General features: G+C 45.0%; 1 protein-coding gene across 2 annotated transcripts; it reads left to right on the top strand.

Moving 5' to 3' along the window:
• Positions 1–19,115: 19,115 nt before the first annotated feature.
• Positions 19,116–22,970, top strand: LOC123099100 (UPF0187 protein At3g61320, chloroplastic). Of its 2 annotated transcripts, none has more exons than XM_044521241.1 (4): positions 19,116–19,914; positions 21,432–21,599; positions 21,723–21,901; positions 22,311–22,970. In XM_044521241.1, exons 1-4 carry the CDS (start codon positions 19,267–19,269, stop codon positions 22,345–22,347), a joined length of 1,032 nt encoding a protein of 343 aa, XP_044377176.1. In that variant the 5' UTR covers positions 19,116–19,266; the 3' UTR covers positions 22,348–22,970. The 2 variants fall into 2 exon arrangements, with proteins under 2 accessions (XP_044377176.1, XP_044377175.1); XM_044521240.1 differs by having other exon boundaries at positions 19,118–19,914; positions 21,695–21,901.

The raw sequence follows: 22,970 nt of genomic DNA on the forward strand, positions 1-22,970 counted from the left end.
GCCGGCCCTCATAGGGTGCGCCCAAAGTGTGGAGTCCTACTAGGACTCCCTAGTCCTAGTAGGAATCCACCTCCCACATGGAATAGGAAAAAGGGAAGGGAGATGGAGAAGGAAGGAAGGGGGCGCCCCCTTTCCCTAGTCCAATTCGGACCAGTCCATGGGGAAGGGGCGCTGCCACCCTTGAGGCCTTTCTCCCCTTTCCCGTATGGCCCATTAAGGCCCAATACGAATTCCCGTAACTCTCCGGTACTCCAAAAAATACCCGAATCACTCGGAACCTTTCCGATGTCCGAATATAGCCTTCCAATACATCGATCTTTATGTCTCAACCATTTCGAGACTTCTTGTCATGTCCCCGATCTCATCTGGGACTCCGAACAAACTTCGGTCATCAAATCACATAACTCATAATACAAATCGTCACAGAACGTTAAGCGTGCGGACCCTACAGGTTCGAGAACTATGTAGACATGACCGAGACTCATGTCCAGTCAATAACCAATAGCGGAACCTGGATGCTCATATTGGTTCCTACATATTCTACGAAGATCTTTATCGGTCAAACCGCATAACAACATACGTTGATCCCTTTGTCATCGGTATGTTACTTGCCCAAGATTCGATCGTCGGTATCTCAATACCTAGTTCAATCTCGTTACCGGCAAGTCTCTTTACTCGTTCCGTAATGCATCATCCCGCAACTAACTCATTAGTCACATTGCTTGCAAGGCTTATAGTGATGTGTATTACCGAGAGGGCCCAGAGATACCTCTCCGATACATGAAGTGACAAATCCTAATCTCGATCTATGCCAACTCAACAGACACCATTGGAGACACATGTAGAGCATCTTTATAATCACCCAGTTACGTTGTGACATTTGATAGCACACAAAGTGTTCCTCCGGTATTCGGGAGTTGCATAATCTCATAGTCATAGGAACATGTATAAGTCATGAAGAAAGCAATAGCAACATACTAAACGATCAAGTGCTAAGCTAACGGAATGGGTCAAGTCAATCACATCATTCTCTAATGATGTGATCCCATTAATCAAATAACCACGCATGTCTATGGCTAGGAAACTTAACCATCTTTGATTTAACAAGCTAGTCAAGTAGAGGCATACTAGTGACACTCTGTTTGTCTATGTATTCACACATGTACTAATTTTCCGGTTAATACAATTCTAGCATGAATAATAAACATTTATCATGAAATAAGGAAATAAATAATAACTTTATTATTGCCTCTAGGTCATATTTCCTTCAGTAGCTATATCCCCAACTGTGGTGCAAGATATATAATACAAAGGGGCTTTGGCAACAAGTTCTTACAAATAAGTATGTGAAAGATTAATGCCTGACTAAGATTAAACCTAGGCAAGGGAACTCACAATTTTGGACTCTCTTGATCAAACATAAGGTGCACTTCTTTTTTCACTACATGTTCACTGTTGGGAATTGCAGAAATGTGAGACTTTGCGAAGTCCTGTGGGTAGGGGACAAACCCCTCAAGTCTAACTTCCCTAGGTTATATAAAAATATTTGCTTTAATAAAAAAATTCCTACTGGCTGAGGTTTTTAGAGAAGTTCTAAACAATACACAATTCAGGAGGACTTTATGGGGGGATCCTCTAGAGCTTTGGAATCATATCAAAGAAGTGTGTGATGGATTGAACTATTTGATCAGAATGACACTATTAAATGGACTCTCACCAAAAGTGGAGTATATTTGGTTAAATCACATAATATAAACTTGATTGAAAATGGAGTATCTTTCCCTCATAAATTCCTTTGGAAAACTAAAATCCCACCTAAAGTGAAAATCTTTATGTAGCTAGTGCTTAGAATAGTATTCTGACCAAAGGTAACTTGATCAGGAGAAGCTGGATTGGTAACTCGTCCTATCATTTTTGTGGCGAAGATGAGTCAACTGATAATCATTCCATGAGATGTTCTATATCGAGAATGCTTTGGAATATTTTGAAATGTGCTTTTAACCTTCTTGATATACCTGACAATATTTAGGCTTTGTTTCACAACTTGATTAACAAGTTTAAATCTGATGAAAAAAAGTCAATGATGGCACGGGTGTCTGCTATTTTCTGGATAGTATGGAAATTGAGAAATTGTCAGGACCCCGATCCTAAGTCACACCGGTCTAGCAAGTAACACCTCATATCACTTTGCGGCCTCACGCATGGTATCCCCATGGCTGCAACCTTACCTTGGTCGAGACCGTTTGTGCCTTTTGGCTCACGTATATGATAGTGTCACTAGCATCCATATGACAGAGAATCCGGGCCGACATGACTAGTCATAAACCCAAGGTGGCACAAACTTACAGGGACATGCATACATGACCCAGCAATGCACGTGTCGGTTAGCAGCGAGTATAACCGGGCTGTAGCAAGCTATCAGGACTCCGGTAAACACCACGTGACATTTTCCCGAAGGGATGGACACAGGAGCAAAGAAGGACACATGCCAGTCAAACCATGTGTTCCGGAGCAGTAGCAAGCTACCATGGCTCAGTGGAAGCACTAGGAGGCATTTCCCCATAAGGAATGCTACCAAGAATAAACAATTAGGTGTCGGTTCCCACAGATACCAAAGCATTTCACTAACATACAGACAATATGCTCGATATGTGTAGATACAACATGGCATCACAACATAACTCTACTGAAGGAAATATGCCCTAGAGGCAATAATAAATTTATTATTTATTTCCTTATATCATGATAAATGTTTATTATTCATGCTAGAATTGTATTAACCGGAAACTTGATACATGTGTGAATACATAGACAAACAGAGTGTCACTAGTATGCCTCTACTTGACTAGCTCGTTGATCAAAGATGGTTATGTTTCCTAGCCATAGACATGAGTTGTCATTTGGTTAACGGGATCACATCATTAGGAGAATGATGTGATTGACTTGACCCATTCCGTTAGCTTAGCACTCGATCGTTTAGTATGTTGCTATTGCTTTCTTCATGACTTATACATGTTCCTATGACTATGAGATTATGCAACTCCCGTTTACCGGAGGAACACTTTGTGTGCTACCAAACGTCACAACGTAACTGGGTGATTATAAAGGTGCTCTACAGGTGTCTCCGAAGGTACTTGTTGGGTTGGCGTATTTCGAGATTAGGATTTGTCACTCCGATTGTCGGAGAGGTATCTCTGGGCCCACTCGGTAATGCACATCACTATGAGCCTTGCAAGCATTGCAACTAATGAGCTAGTTGCGGGATGATGTATTACGGAACGAGTAAAGAGACTTGCCGGTAACGAGATTGAACTAGGTATCGAGATACCGACGATCGAATCTCGGGCAAGTAACATACCGATGACAAAGGGAACAACGTATGTTGTTATGCGGTCTGACCGATAAAGATCTTCGTAGAATATGTAGGAACCAATATGAGCATCCAGGTTCCGCTATTGGTTATTGACCGGAGTGGTGTCTCGGTCATGTCTACATAGTTCTCGAACCCGTAGGGTCCGCACGCTTAACGTTACGATGACAGTTTTATTATGAGTTTTGATGTACCGAAGGAGTTCGGAGTCCCGGATGAGATCGGGGACATGACGAGGAGTCTCGAAATGGTCGAGTAGTAAAGATCGATATATTGGACGACTATATTCGGACATCGGAAAGGTTCCGAGTGATTCGGGTATTTTTCAGAGTACCGGAGAGTTACGGGAATTCGTATTGGGCCTTAATGGGCCATACGGGAAAGGAGAGAAAGGCCCCAAAGGGTGGCCGCACCCCTCCCCATGGACTAGTCCGAATTGGACTAGGGAGGGGGGCGCCCCCTTCCTTCTTTCTCCTTCTCCCTTCCCTTTTCCTACTCCAACAAGGAAAGGAGGAGTCCTACTCCCGGTGGGAGTAGGACTCCCCCCTTGGCGCGCCCTCCTCCTTGGCCGGCAGCCTCCCCCTTGCTCCTTTATATACGGGGGCAGGGGGGCACCTCTGAACACACAATTGATCTACGATCTTTTAGCCGTGTGCGGTGCCCCCCTCCACCATATTACACCTCGATAATATCGTAGCGGTGCTTAGGCGAAGCCCTGCGTCGGTAGAACATCATCATCGTGACCACGCCGTCGTGCTGACGAAACTCTCCCTCAACACTCGGCTGGATCGGAGTTCGAGGGACGTCATCAAGCTGAACGTGTGCTGAACTCGGAGGTGCCGTGCGTTCGGTACTTGATCGGTCGGATCGTGAAGACGTACGACTACATCAACCGCGTTGTGTTAACGCTTCCGCTTTCGGTCTACGAGGGTACGTGGACAACACTCTCCCCTCTCGTTGCTATACATCACCATGATCTTGCGTGTGCGTAGGAATTTTTTTGAAATTACTACGTTCCCCAACAGTGGCATCCGAGCCAGGTTTTATGCGTTGATGTTATGCACGAGTAGAACACAAGTGAGTTGTGGGCGATATAAGTCATACTGCTTACCAGCATGTCATACTTTGGTTCGACGGCATTGTGAGATGAAGCGGCCCGGACCGACATTACGCGTACGCTTACGCTAGACTGGTTTCACCGTTGCGAGCACTCGTTGCTTAAAGGTGACCGGCGGGTGTCAGTCTCTCTCACTTTAGTTGAACCAAGTGTGGCTACGCCCGGTCCTTGCGAAGGTTAAAACAGCACCAACTTGACAAACTATCGTTGTGGTTTTGATGCGTAGGTGAGAACGGTTCTTGCTAAGCCCGTAGCAGCCACGTAAAACTTGCAACAACAAAGTAGAGGACGTCTAACTAGTTTTTGCAGGGCATGTTGTGATGTGATATGGTCAAGACATGATGCTATATTTTATTGTATGAGATGATCATGTTTTGTAACCGAGTTATCGGCAACTGGCAGGAGCCATATGGTTGTCGCTTTATTGTATGAAATGCAATCGCCATGTAATTGTTTTACTTTATCACTAAGCGGTAGCGATAGTCGTAAAAGCAATAGTTGGCGAGACGACAACGATACTACGATGGAGATCAAGGTGTCGCGCCGGTGACGATGGTGATCATGACGGTGCTTCGGAGATGGAGATCACAAGCACAAGATGATGATGGCCATATCATATCACTTATATTGATTGCATGTGATGTTTATCTTTTATGCATCTTATCTTGCTTTGATTGACGGTAGCATTATAAGATGATCTCTCACTAAAATTTCAAGATAAAAGTGTTCTCCCTGAGTATGCACCGTTGCGAAAGTTCTTCGTGCTGAGACACCACGTGATGATCGGGTGTGATAGGCTCTACGTTCAAATACAACGGGTGCAAAACAGTTGCACACGCGGAATACTCAGGTTAAACTTGACGAGCCTAGCATATGCAGATATGGCCTCGGAACACGGAGACCGAAAGGTCGAGCGTGAATCATATAGTAGATATGATCAACATAGTGATGTTCACCGTTGAAACTACTCCATCTCACGTGATGATCGGACATGGTTTAGTTGATATGGATCACGTGATCACTTAGAGGATTAGAGGGATGTCTATCTAAGTGGGAGTTCTTAAGTAATATGATTAATTGAACTTAAATTTATCATGAACTTAGTCCTGATAGTATTTTGCAAATTATGTTGTAGATCAATAGCTCGCGTTGTTGCTTCCCTGTGTTTATTTTTGATATGTTCCTAGAGAAAAATTATGTTGAAAGATGTTAGTAGCAAAGATGCGGATTGGATCCGTGATCTGAGGATTATCCTCATTGCTGCACAGAAAAATTATGTCCTTGATGCACCGCTAGGTGACAGACCTATTGCAGGAGCAGATGCAGACGTTATGAACGTTTGGCTAGCTCAATATGATGACTACTTGATAGTTTAGTGCACCATGCTTAACGGCTTAGAATCGGGACTTCAAAGACGTTTTGAACGTCATGGACCATATGAGATGTTCCAGGAGTTGAAGTTAATATTTCAAGCAAATACCCGAGTTGAGAGATATGAAGTCTCCAACAAGTTCTATAGCTAAAAGATGGAGGAGAATAGCTCAAGCAGTGAGCATGTGCTCAGATTGTCTGGGTACTACAATCGCTTGAATCAAGTGGGAGTTAATCTTCCAGATAAAATAGTGATTGACAGAATTCTCTAGTCACCATCACCAAGTTAGTAGAACTTCGTGATGAACTATAGTATGCAAGGGATGACGAAAGTAATTCCCGAGCTCTTCGTGATGCTGAAATCGACGAAGGTAGAAATCAAGAAAAACATCAAGTGTTGATGGTTGACGAGACCACTAGTTTCAAGAAAAGGGCAAAGGGAAGAAGGGGAACTTCAAGAAGAACGGCAAGCAAGTTGCTGCTCAAGTGAAGAAGCCTAAGTCTGGTCCTAAGCCTGAGACTAAGTGCTTCTACTGCAAAGGGACTGGTCACTGGAAGCGGAACTACCCCAACTATTTGGTGGATAAGAAGGATGGCAAAGTGAACAAAGGTATATTGGATATACATGTTATTGATGTGTACTTTACTAGTGTTTATAGCAACCCCTCGGTATTTGATACTGGTTCAGTTGCTAAGAGTAGTAACTCGAAACGGGAGTTGCAGAATAAACAGAGACTAGTAAAAGGCGAGGTGACGATGTGTGTTGGAAGTAGTTCCAAGATTGATATGATCATCATCGCACACTCCCTATACTTTCGGGATTAGTGTTGAAACTAAATAAGTGTTATTTGGTGTTTGCGTTGAGCATGAATATGATTTGATCATGTTTGTTGCAATACGGTTATTCATTTAAATTAGAGAATAATTGTTGTTCTGTTTACATGAATAAAACCTTCTATGGTCATACACCCAATAAAATGGTTTGTTGGATCTCGATCGTAGTGATACACATATTCATAATAATGAAGCCAAAAGATGCAAAGTTAATAATGATAGTGCAACTTATTTGTGGCACTGCCGTTTAGGTCATATTGGTGTAAAGCGCATGAAGAAACTCCATACTGATGGGATTTTGGAATCACTTGATTATGAATCACTTGATGCTTGCGACCATGCCTCATGGGCAAGATGACTAAAACGCCGTTCTCCGGAACTATGGAGAGAGCAACAGATTTGTTGGAAATCATACATACAGATGTATGTGGTCCGATGAATATTGAGGCTCGTAGCAGGTATCATTATTTTCTGACCTTCACAGATGATTTGAGCAGATATGGGTATATCTACTTAATGAAACAGAAGTCTGAAACATTTGAAAAGTTCATATAATTTCAGAGTGAAGCGGAAAATCATCGTAACAAGAAAATAAAGTTTCTACGATCTGATCGTGGAGAAGAGTATTTGAGTTACGAGTTTGGCCTTCAGTTAAAACAATGTGAAATAGTTTCACTACTCACGCCACCTGGAACACCACGGTGTAATGGTGTGTCCGAACATCGTAACCGTACTTTATTAGATATGGTGCGATATATGATGTCTCTTACCGATCTACCACTATCGTTTTGGGGTTATGCATTAGAGACAGCTGCATTCACGTTAAATAGGGTACCATCTAAATCCGTTGAGACGACATCTTATGAACTGTGGTTTGGCAAGAAACCAAAGTTGTCGTTTCTTAAAGTTTGGGGTTGCGATGCTTATGTGAAAAGGTTTCATCCTGATAAGCTCAAACCCAAATCGGAGAAATGTGTCTTCATAGGATACCCAAAGGAGACAGTTGGGTACACCTTCTATCACAGATCCGAAGGCAAGACATTCGTTGCTAAGAATGGATCCTTTCTAGAGAAGGAGTTTCTCTCGAAAGAAGTGAGTGGGAGGAAAGTAGAACTTGATGAGGTAACTGTACCTGCTCCCTTATTGGAAAGTAGTTCATCACAGAAATCTGTTCCTGTGACTCCTACACCAATTAGTGAGGAAGTTAATGATGATGATCATGTAACTTCAGATCAAGTTACTACCAAACCTCGTAGGTAAACCAGAGTGAGATCCACACCAGAGTGGTACGGTAATCCTGTTCTGGAGGTCATGTTATTTGACCATGACGAACCTATGAACTATGAGGAAGCGATGATGAGCCCTGATTCCGCGAAATGGCTTGAGGCCATGAAATCTGAGATGAGATCCATGTATGAGAACAAAGTATGGACTTTGATTGACTTGCCCAATGATCGGCGAGCCATTGAGATTAAATGGATCTTCAAAGAGGAAGACGGACACTGATAGTAGTGTTACTATCTACAAAGCTAGAATTGTCGCAAAAGGTTTTCGACAAGTTTAAGGTGTTGACTACGATGAGAGTTTCTCACTCGTATCTATGCTTAAGTCTGTCTGAATCATGTTAGCAATTGCCGCATTTTATGAAATATGGCAAATGGATAAACAAAACTGCATTCCTTAATGGATTTATTAAAGAAGAGTTGTATATGATGCAACCAGGAGGTTTTGTCAATCCTAAAAGTGCTAACAAAATATGCAAGCTCCAGCGATCCATCTATGGACTGGTGCAAGCATCTCGGAGTTGGAATATACGCTTTGATAAGTTGATCAAAGGATATAGTTTTATACAGACTTGCGGTGAAGCCTGTATTTACAAGAAAGTGAGTGGGAGCACTACAACATTTCTGATAAGTATATGTGAATGACATATTGTTGATCGGAAATAATGTAGAATTATTCTGCAAAGCATAAAGGAGTGTTTGAAAGGAGTTTTTCAAAGAAAGACCTCGGTGAAGCTGCTTACATATTGAGCATCAAGATCTATAGAGATAGATCAAGACGCTTGATAAGTTTTTTCAATGAGTACATACCTTAACAAGATTTTGAAGTAGTTCAAAATGGAACAGTCAAAGAAAGAGTTTCTTGCCTGTGTTACAAGGTGTGAAATTGAGTAAGACTCAAAGCCCGACCACGGCAGAAGATAGAAAAAGAATGAAAGTCATTCCCTATGCCTCGGCCATAGGTTCTATAAAGTATGCCATGCTGTGTACCAGATCTATTGTATACCCTACACTGATTTTGGCAAGGGAGTACAATAGTGATCTAGGAGTAGATCACTGGACAGCGGTCAAAATTATCCTTAGTGGAATAAGGATATGTTTCTCGATTATGGAAGTGACAAAAGGTTCGTCGTAAAGGGTTACGTTGATGCAAGTTTTGACACTAATCTAGATGACTCTAAGTCTCGGTCTAGATACATATTGAAAGTGGGAGCAATTAGCTAGAGTAGCTCCGTGCAGAGCATTGTAGACATAGAAATTTGCAAAATACTTACGGATCTGAATGTGACAGACCCGTTGACTAAAATTATCTCACAAGCAAAACATGATCACACCTTAGTACTCTTTGGGTGTTAATCACATAGAGATGTGGACTAGATTACTGACTCTAGTAAACCCTTTGGGTGTTGGTCACATGACAATGTGAACTATGGGTGTTAATCACATGGTGATGCGAATTATTGATGTTAAATCACATGGCGATGTGAACTAGATTATTGACTCTAGTGCAAGTGGGAGACTGAAGGAAATATGCCCTAGAGGCAATAATAAAGTTATTATTTATTTTCTTATATCATGATAAATGTTTATTATTCATGCTAGAATTGTATTAACCGGAAACTTGATACATGTGTGAATACATAGACAAACAGAGTGTCACTAGTATGCCTCTACTTGACTAGCTCGTTGATCAAAGATGGTTATGTTTCCTAGCCATAGACATGAGTTTTCATTTGGTTAACAGGATCACATCATTAGGAGAATGATGTGATTGACTTGACCCATTCCGTTAGCTTAGCACTCGATCGTTTAGTATGTTGCTATTGCTTTGTTCATGACTTATACATGTTCCTATGACTATGAGATTATGCAACTCCCGTTTACCGGAGGAACACTTTGTGTGCTACCAAACGTCACAACGTAACTGGGTGATTATAAAGGTGCTCTACAGGTGTCTCCGAAGGTACTTGTTGGGTTGGCGTATTTCGAGATTAGGATTTGTCACTCCGATTGTCGGAGAGGTATCTCTGGGCCCACTCGGTAATGCACATCACTATAAGCCTTGCAAGCATTGCAACTAATGAGCTAGTTGCGGGATGATGTATTACGGAACGAGTAAAGAGACTTGCCGGTAACGAGATTGAACTAGGTATCGAGATACCGACGATCGAATCTCGGGCAAGTAACATACCGATGACAAAGGGAACAACGTATGTTGTTATGCGGTCTGACCGATAAAGATCTTCGTAGAATATGTGGGAACCAATATGAGCATCCAGGTTCCGCTATTGGTTATTGACCGGAGAGGTGTCTCGGTCATGTCTACATAGTTCTCGAACCCGTAGGGTCCGCACGCTTAACGTTACGATGACAGTTTTATTATGAGTTTATGAGTTTTGATGTACCGAAGGAGTTCGGAGTCCCGGATGAGATCGGGGACATGACGAGGAGTCTCGAAATGGTCGAGACGTAAAGATCGATATATTGGACGACTATATTCGGACATCGGAAAGGTTCCGAGTGATTCGGGTATTTTTCGGAGTACCGGAGAGTTACGGGAATTCGTATTGGGCCTTAATGGGCCATACAGGAAAGGAGAGAAAGGCCCCAAAGGGTGGCCGCACCCCTCCCCATGGACTAGTCCGAATTGGACTAGGGAGGGGGGGCGCCCCCTTCCTTCTTTCTCCTTCTCCCTTCCCTTTTCCTACTCCAACAAGGAAAGGAGGAGTCCTACTCCCGGTGGGAGTAGGACTCCCCCCTTGGCGCGCCCTCCTCCTTGGCCGGCGGCCTCCCCCTTGCTCCTTTATATACGGGGGCAGGGGGGCACCTCTGAACACACAATTGATCTACGATCTTTTAGCCGTGTGCGGTGCCCCCCTCCACCATATTACACCTCGATAATATCATAGCGGTGCTTAGGCGAAGCCCTGCGTCGGTAGAACATCATCATCATCACCACGCCGTCGTGCTGACGAAACTCTCCCTCAACACTCAGCTGGATCGGAGTTCGAGGGACGTCATCGAGCTGAACGTGTGCTGAACTCGGAGGTGCCGTGCGTTCGGTACTTGATCGGTCGGATCGTGAAGACGTACGACTACATCAACCGCGTTGTGTTAACGCTTCCGCTTTCGGTCTACGAGGGTAGTTGGACAACACTCTCCCCTCTCGTTGCTATACATCACCATGATCTTGCGTGTGCGTAGGAAATTTTTTGAAATTACTACGTTCCCCAACATCTACGACTCAAAGTATTTATTTAAAAGGCTCCAAAGAGCCATACATAGTATGATATTACATACATGGGTCTCATGACCCAACATACAAAGTCATACAAGCAACAAGCACATGCGGAAGCTTATCCTGTCCGAGTACAGATAGCTGAAAAGAAAGAAGGCTAGAAAGCTTGTCTATCTACAAGACCTTCCATAGGAACCACCTCTGTTTAGGATTCCCAAGCTAAACATCGAAGCCCACGTAGAACTACTAGTGAGACTGAAGTCTCCTCTGCAAAAACATAAATTAAGAAAATGTGAGTACAAATGTACTCAACAAGACTTACATCAGAACTAACTACATATGCATCAGTATCAACAAAGGGGTGGTGAAGTTTAACCGCAGCAAGTCAGCTTTGACTCAGTGGCTATCCTGTACTACGTCTACCAGCATTTTCTTTGAGGTGAAAAAGCGCACACGAGTCCACATATTCACCACATCAATACACCACTATGGATCCGCTCCTGTCTCCCTACGAGAAGGCCATCCATAGCACTTATTGTGCATTTTAGTATCCATTTCAACTTGTCTATGAACAATGTAAGCTTTCCAAGTAGTCCATATCTGATGACGCGGCTATCCGAATAGATCATTAACCCTATAGGGATGTACTTCTTCACACACGCTCTCACCACTTATCACCATGTACACGTCAAGTATCTCGGCAACCTTCAAGCGGAAGCCTGGCGAGGGTGTCAGCCACGACCTGACTAACCACACAAGACTCTAGTCCAGGTTTATCGCCTATTTGAGGTTGTATGTGCGAAGGGAGTCCGGTCGAGGTTTCACTCACGGCCACAAACGATGGGAGCAGGGTTCCCAAGAGCACCGTTCGGGTGTCATCCCAATACACCGTGCCTCGATGTCTCTACCGCATCATAGCCCACCCCTAGGGTCAGCGTTACGCACGAGCTCTAACACATATCCTACAAACACCATAAACTAGTTGCAACTCCTGGACAGAGATCAAGGCAATTAATAAGTCGAGAGGGTTAATTAAGTATACCAATGCGTGGTAGTAACTGTCTTGGATCACAAACATGGAACTCAGTTACTAAGGACGGTTCACTGAGACAACCCACCATGTACTCCTACATGGCCTCTCATCGCTACCTTAACCAAATTGTGTTCACACACTTAGCTCTCAACAGTAGGACATGTCCACCACCATTCCAATCCATCCCAGATGAATCGGACCTGACACAACTCTAAGCTAGCAGGCATAACAAGCAAGCATGAATGAGTAGGCACATCATGGCTCAAACAACTCCTACTCATGCTAGTGGGTTTTAAATATTTACTGTGGCAAAGACAGGTCATGTAGAGGAATGGGTTCAACTACCGCAACATGTAACAGTTGAATCGTTGTTGTCCTAATGCAATAAAAGAGAGCAAGAGCGAGAGAGTGGGATTGTATCGAAATGCTCAAATGGGGTTTGCTTGCCTGGCACTTCTGAAGATGAAACTACACTTCATCAGTGTCAAAGATCACATCGCCGGAACAACGTCTATTGAGAGGGAACAACCACCGGCAAACATGAAGGAACACAATCAATGCAATGCAACAATATGATGCATGATCATGACATGTCAATATGTTGTTGATTGAGCTAATGCAACTAGCAACCAGATTAAATGAAGTTGGTTTGAACCAAAGATTCAAATTCAAACTCCATATGTGATTGTTCAATAATTGATTTGACCTGATCAGCAGGTTTAACTTGCTTTAACATGCATGAATACAGATTTTTCTGATCATTTTTCATATATAAATTATTTTCATCTGAGCTATAGATTATTTTCTATGATTTTTAGAAGTTTTAAACATTTTCTGGAATTTCCTGCTTTTTCTAATTTAAATTAAATCCAGAAAAAGTATTACTGCACCAGCTCTGCGTCAGGCTGACGCCAGCGGTCAACAGGCACAGTCCAGGTCAAACCTGACCAGTGGGACCCGCGTGTCAGTGACTAAACTAGATAACAATGGTTGTTAGTGCTAGTTAGTTAATTACCCTAATTAACCCATGTACTTTGTTGTGATGTTGCTTCATATATAATGCGGGGCGAAAGACTGTTTCGAGAACACATAGGCGCAGCACAACATCAGGTTTATTTGGAGGCGAGCAACATCAGGTTTTAGAAAGTTAACATAGACTTTGATTATGTCGTAACATTTGTTTAGCAATATTATTTTGTAATATCTTAGTTTTCATTATTTCCTACCTTGTTATCTCTATTCTTAAAAAAACTGAGTTGGTGATGATGATGTGCCCGCCATCTTGCAATATAGACCGTTCGATCTATATCTGACGGATAGAAAGCAAACTATGGTAATTTTGCAAAAAGATACCAGCACCTCTCTCCACATTTACAGATAAGGCCTTCCCTCGTTCATTCTTATCTCCCACAACCTCATTGTTGAGCAATTAAAAAAGGAAGCCTCTGGAACAATCGGGCATGGTGGCCGCTGCCAGCGTCGTCCATCCCCATGCCTCCGCTCAGTCCGACCATCAATCAACACCACGCCCCACTCCTCCTCACCTTATCTCTCCTCTTTCTCGAGATATCATTAGTTTTTACACATGAGATTACTCCCACATGGGTCAATCACAATAGGTGTTTTGTAAACAAAATGCATCTTGGTGTTTCGTGCAATGCACGGGCATCTTGCTAGTTCTTACCTTACAATTTTGAGACGGTGTAAAAAAAGTGGTCGTGTGATGCAGGACGGAGGGATGTCTGATTTGACAGCTAGAAGGTAGTCATTTTGACAAACATGCAATCACAGGACACAATAGTTTACCCTACGGAGAGGTGTTGTGGTGGTGTCACCTTTTCTTAGGGTCTCTGTCTAGCCCATTCAGTTTGAAGTTACAGGAATCAGGTCGATACAGTAACTGAACTAGGTACTATTAGATTGAGGACTACTGTCATAGTAAAGTGACACCACCACAGCACCTCTTTCTCTTTGCTTACTTCCGTAGTCAAACAAAACGTACTGCCCTTCATTTGCCCCCTTCTTTTCCATCAGATTAGTGGCAAAAGTAAAACTTGCCATTCTACTTCCTAATTGGGCTCACAAGCGAATGAGATTAGTTTGATCTCCAAGTCTAAAAAACTACTGCTTAAAGCATCTACAGGTGCGGTAGGCAGATTTTCTTTTAGTTGGTGCGGTAGGCAAATATGGCCACTCAAAGGTCCGTGAACGTGCCCGGACGCGCCCGCGTGCACTGACCGGGTACTCTCATATCCTTTTGTGCATGCGAATTTCTCATAGTTGAAATCTTAAAATCATACAAAGCATGAGAAAGAAACTTCTACGTACTACGTAGATCAACTAAACCTACACTACACTACTCGTTGTCATCGAAGATAACCACGGTCTCCATGCCTGGCTCTGGGTACATGGGCGACAGCTGCAACTTCGGCTCCTACGGCTCCTCCACGTCGGCATCCGTCGCCGCTCGCTCTTGTCGGATAAACCGCCGGTTGGCCTTGACATAGGCCTCATTCTGGATGGGCTCTAGAATGACCTGCTGCTCCGCCATCTCCACCGCTTGGGTGACCTCGAACTCCGCCATGGCGAAGCCCGCAACCGGCGTTGGCTCCGCCATGTTCTCCTCCTCCCGATCTGCCACCTCCATGGGCACCGGCTGCTGCTCCCCGTCCTCCTACTTCTCCTCCTCCTCCTTCTCTGGCTTCGGCGAGTCCGGAGGCAGGCTGCCTGTAATGCGGGTGACGAGCCTTGACAGAATCTCCTACAGCATCTGGAAGCAGCGCTCCGGCATTAGCAAAGAATAAGTGGTCTTCTTCCGCCGGGCCATGGCGGAGCTGAACGGCGAGGGAAGAGAGAGAGAGAGAGAGAGAGAGAGAGAGAGAGAGAGAGAGAGAGGTGGATGGGCTCGGGCTGGTGGTGCAGAGAGGGAGGAAGCGGATGTGGCTAGGGCTTGGGGATGCCGTCCGGCTTAAATAGCCGGACTTTGGCCGTCAAGCGGCGAGTCGGAGCGGCACCACATGGCGTTCACACCACACCAAAGGAGACCTCGATTGGACCGTTGGGTTTGTGAGTGTTTTTCTGTGTGACCCCAACATCAGTCTGACCTGGGTGAACACGCCCGATCACGCTCAGGCCGCCTCAAATTTTGGCTCGATATGAAGGGTGCCGGTTAGCCCGGACGTTTGAGGCCCGTTTGAGGTGCCCATCTAGGTCATTTTTTTTGACTGGTCAGTCTGCCCAGGCATTTAAGTGCTGTTTGAGACGCCTGACCGTAGATGCTCTTAGCTTACTTGCTACTACAAGATCAGTAATGACCTATGGCGTTGTTAAGAGGGTACAATGCTTTACCAGTTGCTTTCCCTCTATTCTTGCGGGTTTGCCAATTCGCAGACATTATTATCCTCACTCAGTGATGGTAAATATCAACATAATATATTTTTGTATGTTGTCAATTCGGTACTGTAATCTTTTTTCTTCTATAAACACAATCAATGTTCACAATTCTTTAAAAGAAATATTATAACCATAATCCTATATATCTAAGAGAGTAATTCCACTAACATATTTATCTCAACATGCAAGCATGTCATATCCAGTGGCGGAGCTGCGTGCAAGCAAAACCGGGCCGTGGCCCGCCCAGCTTTACTTTAAAACAAGTAGGCTAAGAGTAAATCTAGGCAATGTTTGCAAGAAAATTTTGGCAGCCTTTAACTTGGCCCGCCCAGGACTTTGATTCTAGCACCACCGGTGGTCATATCACCTTTCAATTATGAATGGGATAAGGCACACCTCTACATGCAATCATGCATGAGAAAAGACCCACCATCACATGCAACCATGCATGGAAAAATATTTTTCATTCTATTATTGTACTTATATTCAATAAACATTTTGCCAATATGCTTAATCAGATACAATAACTCATATGTATTATAATTTGGTTCATGTGTTATTGATCTAAATATTTATATCCCACGCACTCAAATCTTATTAAAATATTTTGCAACCAACTTCCGCAACAACGCGTGAAACATTATCTAGTTTAACAATATGGGAGTACAACTAACACATGGCCGCAAGATAGCGCGTGACATTGTCTCCACCACACAAACTCCAAAAACTCTACTCATTCCCACAATGAGTTAAGCTGGCAGTTCATCCGGGAGCCTGCGAGCTCGAGATCCTTTTTGAATATTGTGTACTTCCTCCGATCCATTTTAAATAAGTTGCGCACAAGAATTTAGATCGTCGACTTTACTAGCAAAACATGCGTACATGGCAAAAAAAAACTCCCTCTGACCCATATTAAAGCTGTACTACAATAGTGCCCATTAATATATATCGGAGGGTATGTTTTTTTAGCATGAGAGAGTATACGTTTAGAAACTTCATTCAATTAGAAACTCCATTCGACAAGGAGGTGTAATTTTTAGGAGTGAGGCGTTTTGGCTCGCAGGCTCATCTGCACCTGCGCTGGATAAAAAATTCAAAACAAATACTAGGAAAATTTAAAAAATTCCATTTTTTTGGCATGGTAGATAATTTGGTACGTGATGTCCGCTCCAAATTTCAAATTATTTGAATATCTGAGTAGTTCTCGGCAAAAAAGACAAATTTGAGGTCTATTAAAAAGTGTACTGTTCATATACTGTTCTGACCCAATTTGTCTTTTTTGCTGAGAGCTACAGATATTCAAATGCTCCGAAATTTGGAGCGAACCTCACGGACCAAATTATCTACTCCCTCCGTTCCAAAATAGATGACCCAACTTTATACCAGCTTTGTACTAAAGTTAGGGCTCCTTTGATTCAAAGGAATTTTATAGGATTTCTGGAGGATTGAAATTCTTAGGATTTTTTTCTATGTTGGTTCTTTGATTCATAGGATTGAATCTCATAGGAATTTTTCCTATGGAATCTTTTGTACTACATTTTATAGGAAATCTAACATCCACTTCAATCTTTTTTTATTTTTCCTTTGTTTTTCATGTGCCATCAAACACTTCTTGTTAATCCTATAGGATTCAAGTGGGCATGCCACTCCAATCCTATACTTTTCCCATTCCTACGTTTTTAAAATCCTACGAATCAAAGGGGCCCTTAGTATAAAGTTGGGTCATCTATTTTGGAACGGAGGGAGTACCTTGCACAAAAAATTGGATTTTTTTGATTTTTTGAATGTTCTATAAATTGTTTCTTGACTGGGTGCAGATGAGCCCAGGCTCATAGCATAACACATGTTTTGCTATTCTCGTCCGAATAGAGTATGAGAGATCTTGGTGAGGCATAAGAGTCGGGTTCCTCAACCCGGTCTCAAACGCCCTGGCGGGCGGACCAGTCACTAACCGGTCAAGAAAAAAAGCTAACCCACTCGGACGCATCAAATCGGTCTTAAACGATTGGGCTGACCGGCACCCCTCGTATCCAGCCCAAATTTAGGACGGACATGGGGTGCGTTCACCACGTATGCATGTCCGACTATGGCCCACAACGACCCCACTCCTACCCTCACAAATATTCGACGGCCGATGAGCAAACCCTAGTCAAGCGTAGTTTGTCCTCACTCGACCTCTCCGCTTTTCCCCCAAATCCACTTTGTCTTCCCCGAAATCTACTCCTGCCCGACTTGTACGACAACGATTTCGACCGCATGTCGGCGCCCGTCGAGGAGCAGCTAGCACTTTCCTACCCTCCGTCGGTTGCGGCTGGACCGGGGCGGCAGCTCCTCTTCCGGGGCATCAGTGCCGGGCCGAGCAGGCAGGTGCAGCTCCATGGCGCCCCTCGCTCGTCCGACACGGTCCCTGAACTGCAGCCGGAGTCGGTGGGTCGCGCGTATCACCTTGCAAGGAAGCGGGCGGCTGATGCAGCTACTAGCCACTCAAAGGGCGGATCGAGCAAATCCGCGCTAGAGCCACTCCCCCGGGCCAGTGACGACAATGAGGCCCTCCGCACCGCCATCGCCGCTCCTACATTCCGCGGAGACGGACGCCCGTCTTAGTTGCCGCAAAAATGACAAAGCGCTCCGCATGGCGCTCGAGGAGTCGAAGCGGTTAGCGATGCAGCGGGCGACGACAGCGAAGGGAGCCTTATGGCTCCGGGAGGAGCAGATCCGCGCCGCCTGGCGCATGACGGGCACCGTCATCTTATCGTCGTCGTCCTCTGCTTCGGACAACGACGACGACGATGACACTTCCGAAGCCGCTGACGGCTACGCCGAGTCCAGCCGTCGAGACCCCAAGGGGAAGCGTCAGGTGAGGAAGCGGTGAGATCCGGCACCCCCTAGTTTTAGTTGGTATTACCTCCATCCTGAATTACTTGTCTTAGATTTTTTTTTCTAGATACGGATGTACCTAACACTAAACCGTGTCTAGATACATCATTTCGGGACGGAGGGAGTATTAAGTAGTTAAGTGGTGGTGAATTTTTAAGTAGTTAAGTGATGCTTTCGGTCTCGTAAAAAAAATGTGATGCTTTCAGACGGCAGACACTTTGGGACGGAGGGAGTGTTAAGTTTTTATGATTGCTACCGTTCTATGTTGATTTAAGCAGGAATGTTTTTGGCCTCTGACATACGGCACCTGCCGTTGGGCCATTAACAGGTGGGCCAAGTTCTAGCCGGGCCCACGTGTCAGTGATGGAACGGCACCCTGCAGTACGGCAGGGGGTCCTCGTCCATGTTTTTGTATGGTTATATGTGTGGATTTAGGGTAGTCGGACGCATGGGTTGGCGTGTAGGGGGCCAAATTAGGTGACCGAGGCTAACTCGCATGACCGGTAATTTCTCTGAAATCTCTGGATGCACGCACGTGGCCACTCCCGTAGCCGTCCGATTCAGAGAAACGAATCCTAGACCAAGATGGACACAACTCACAACACATGTCGGCCAACGAGTCGAGGCGAGGCGCGCGCCGCATCCTCTCCTCTCCTCCGCCACACAAACTCCGCTCCGCTCCACCGCCGGCCATGGCTTGAGCCGACCGACGATTCCCCTTCCCCTCCTCGCGCCGACCGGCGACAGCCAATGGCGGCACGCCCGCCGCCCAGCCCGGCCACCACCCCTCGCCGCCACCACCACCTCAGCCCGTCTGCCAGGCCCGGCCGCCGCAACCGCCAGCTCACCCGCTGCTTCCCCGAGCCGCTCCCCAACCCCCCACCATCCCCGAACCCCCCGAACCCGCTCCTCTCCCTCCTGACCGCCGTGCCCGACTGGGCGGACGCCGTGTCGGAGCGGCGCATCCGGGAGCCGCGGCCGCTGTACACGCACGAGCAGTGGCGGGAGCACCGCAGCTCGCTGCGCCACCTGCGGCACCTCCTCTCCTCGCTCTCCTCCCGTGTCATCCTCTCCCTCGTGCCGCCGGTCTCCGCCTTCACCGCCTTCGCCGCCGCCGTCGCCACCTACAACACGCTCGCCCCGGACTACGCGCTCACGGCCTCCTCCCTGCCCTACCAGCTCACCGCCCCCGCGCTCGCGCTCCTCCTCGTCTTCCGCACCGAGGCCTCCTACGCGCGCTTCGACGAGGGCCGCAAGGCCTGGATGCGCGTCCTCGCCGGCGCCACCGAGCTCGCCGGCATGGTCATGCATTCCTGCGGCGCCGGTGAGCGCGGGGACAACGACACCGGCACCGGCGCGCTCGTCAACTACATCCTCGCCTTCCCCGTCGCGCTCAAGGTGAGTGAGAGAGATCCACCACTGCTGCATGTCACTGTGTCCTGTGTGCTCCTCATTATGCTTGTCCTGCAAAAGGAGAAAGCTTTGCTTGATATAAATGAAGAGTCTTTACATCATTCATGTAGTAGAGTGTAAGGCAATATGGTTTTACTGAAAATTTGTAGTAAAGATTTAGTCAGTACTGCCCTGGAACTGCATTAATTCATTCATGTCAACTGGTATGTTTTGGCTCTTGCGATTGATTATGTCCTTGTATGATTTGTTCTGCTACTATTGATGCACATGTACTTGCAATGGACAGTCCTGAATACGATTTGCTTACATTGATGTCAACCTACTTGCAATGGACCATGTTCTTGACAAATTTGATGGCCTAGATTCGTGCGGAAGCCATTATTGAAAGCTATGATAGGCTTCCCCTAAATATCACTTTGTTCTTCTTGCTCATGCTTCAGATTATATTCTGTATTTTGTAGAATAAACTTGATTTGACAGTCTCTGAAAGAGTCTTAAGAACATAATCATGTAGTGGAGTGTAATGCACTATGGGTTTATTACTGAAATAGGTAAAGGCTCAGTAAGGACTGCCCTGGAACTACATCAATCCATTCATTTGGCCCTTGCGATTGATTATGTCTTTGTATAATTTGTTCTGCTACTGTTGATGAGCATGTACTTGCAATAGACATGTCCTGTTTCGATTTGCTTACATTGATGGCAACCTACTTGCAATGGATCTGTCCTGTATAATTCGATTTGCTTTACATTGATGTCAACTTACTTGCAATGGACCATGTTCTTGACAAAATTGATGGCCTAGATTCGTTTGGAGGCCATTATTGAATGCTATGATATGCTTTCCCCAATTATTACTTTGTTATTCTTGCCCATGCTTCAGATTATATTCTGTTTTTTGTAGTATAAACTTGATTCGACAGTCTCTAAAATGGCTGATAGCCTGTTACTGCTTGTTTTCACTCCTCTCCCTTGTTCCGCGATTAATGGTACACTTCATAGTTTTGCTTCTACCGGAAAAAGCTTTGTTTGATATGAATGAAGAGTCTAAGAACATTTTCATGTAGTGGAGTGTAAGGCACGATGGACTTATTGCTGAAATAGGTAAAAGTTGAGTAAGGACTGCCCTGGAACTGCATTGATTCATTCATTTGGCCCTTGTGATTTATTATGTCCTTGTATAATTTCTTCTGCTACCGTTGATGAGCATGTACTTGCAATGGACATGTCCTGTGTTGATTTACTTACATTGATGTCAACCTACTTGCAATGTGTCATGTCCTTGACGAAATTGATGTCCAAGATTCGTGTGGAAGCCTATCCTTCCTCCAATTCTAACCTTGCTCTTCTTGTTCATGCTTCAGATTATATTCTGTATTTTCTAGTACAAACTTGATTTTGACCAGGTCCCTGAAATAGCTGCTAGCCTGTTACTGTCTGTTTTTCACTCCTCTCCACTGTTCCGCAATTAACGTTATGCTTCTGTTTTTTGTTTGTTTCAGTGTCATATAACCAGCAACTCCGACATCAGAAAGGACCTTCAGGGCTTGCTCGCAGAGGACGACCTGAATGTTATCATGAGCTCAAAACACCGGCCTCGTTGCATCATCGAGTTCATTTCGCAGAGTCTCCAGATGTTGGATTTCGAGGAGCATAAGCGGAGCATCATGGTAACCCTTCGGCCTTATCTTCCTGCAAAACCTTCAGTTCTAACAGTCACCGTGTGATCTGCAGCCTAATGCCAGTTATTTCCTTTTGGTTGTAGGAGTCTAAACTGTCTTGTTTCCTTGAAGGAATTTGTGTGTGCGAGCAGATCATCGGGATTCCTGTTCCTCTGTCGTACACGAGGCTTACTTCGCGGTTTCTTGTCCTGTGGCATCTTACACTTCCAATCATACTATGGGCAGAATGTAAATGGATCGTGGTTCCAGCTACTTTTGTCAGTGCTGCCTCCTTATTCTGCATCGAGGAAGTAAGCTGCTCCTACGTACCTATTTTCACCCCACAAAAATTGCTTCCATTTCAACCCGTTTTATGAATTGTGATATGGTAGCTAACTTATGCAAACTGTTTCGAGTGACTTATGTATGCATTCTGAGCAATAAGCCGATAAATGCTTCTATTAAATGTTCTATAGGTGGAGAAGCGCAGATCCTAGTTCATATGGTTTTGGTTTATTCTGCTCATAGGCTCCTGATGCTCAGGAGGATATTAAGACAGAAAACATCATGATATTCATGCCTTGTCTGTTTGGTTAATAGTGTCGGCTTCATCTCATCAGTTATTCCCTCCGTAAAGAAATATAAGAGCGTTTAGATCACTACTTGCTTGTATTTGCCCCGTTTCTCCTACCTGAGTACTAACACCTTGTGCATTTTCAGGTGGGTGTTCTCATCGAGGAGCCATTCCCGATGCTAGCGCTCGACGCGCAGTGCCAGCAGCTCCACGACAGCATGCGCGACATGATGTCGGTGCAAGGCCTGGTCAGAAAGCAACTGGTCGCCAAGACCAAGGGCCACGGCAGAGGCGGTAGGCTCCCGCAGAACGGCTGGCCCGTCTCCAGCTCCAGGGGCGAGCAGGTGAAGGTCGACTGATCGAGCTGGCTGGCGGCGAATCATGCACAAGCGGCGGTTGGAAGCAACCGAAGTGTCTGTCTGGGGTTTCTGGTGTGCGGTCCCACTTCCAGGTAGATGATGCTGCTGTTGCAACGAACAGCAGCTTCCCAGGTCCACCGTGTGAGAGTTAGCACCAGATGGTCCATTGATTTGGTGTGGCTGAGCAGGGTTCCTGGGTTGAGTGAGCTGAGTGAAGCAGTAGAATAAAGTGGTGAGGATGTAGTGTAGTGTAGCCCCGGCCTCACTTGAGTTGGTAGGTAAGTAAGGTGTACCAGCAGCAGCAGCAGCAGCATCTAGTGCATGTAGTAGAAATGAAACTGGGTCCCCAGCTTTGTATATAGTCCTGGTGAGCTGTTTATTTGTCTGTAAGAGTACAATTAGAGCACTGATCATATGAATGCATAGCAATTGCTACTTTTGTGTGTA

The sequence above is a fragment of the Triticum aestivum genome, chromosome 4D (assembly GCF_018294505.1).
Source record: "Triticum aestivum cultivar Chinese Spring chromosome 4D, IWGSC CS RefSeq v2.1, whole genome shotgun sequence".
In the NCBI taxonomy this organism is placed as follows: Eukaryota; Viridiplantae; Streptophyta; class Magnoliopsida; order Poales; family Poaceae; genus Triticum; species Triticum aestivum.

Excerpts from the sequence above, each read along its gene's own strand:
- LOC123099100 (XM_044521240.1), top strand. The coding sequence starts at position 19,267 with ATGGCGGCACGCCCGCCGCCCAGCCCGGCCACCACCCCTCGCCGCCAC. Across the intron at positions 19,915-21,431 it reads CCTTCCCCGTCGCGCTCAAG|TGTCATATAACCAGCAACTC; the intron begins GTGAGTGAGAGA and ends TGTTTGTTTCAG. Across the intron at positions 21,600-21,694 it reads AGCATAAGCGGAGCATCATG|GAGTCTAAACTGTCTTGTTT; the intron begins GTAACCCTTCGG and ends TTTTGGTTGTAG.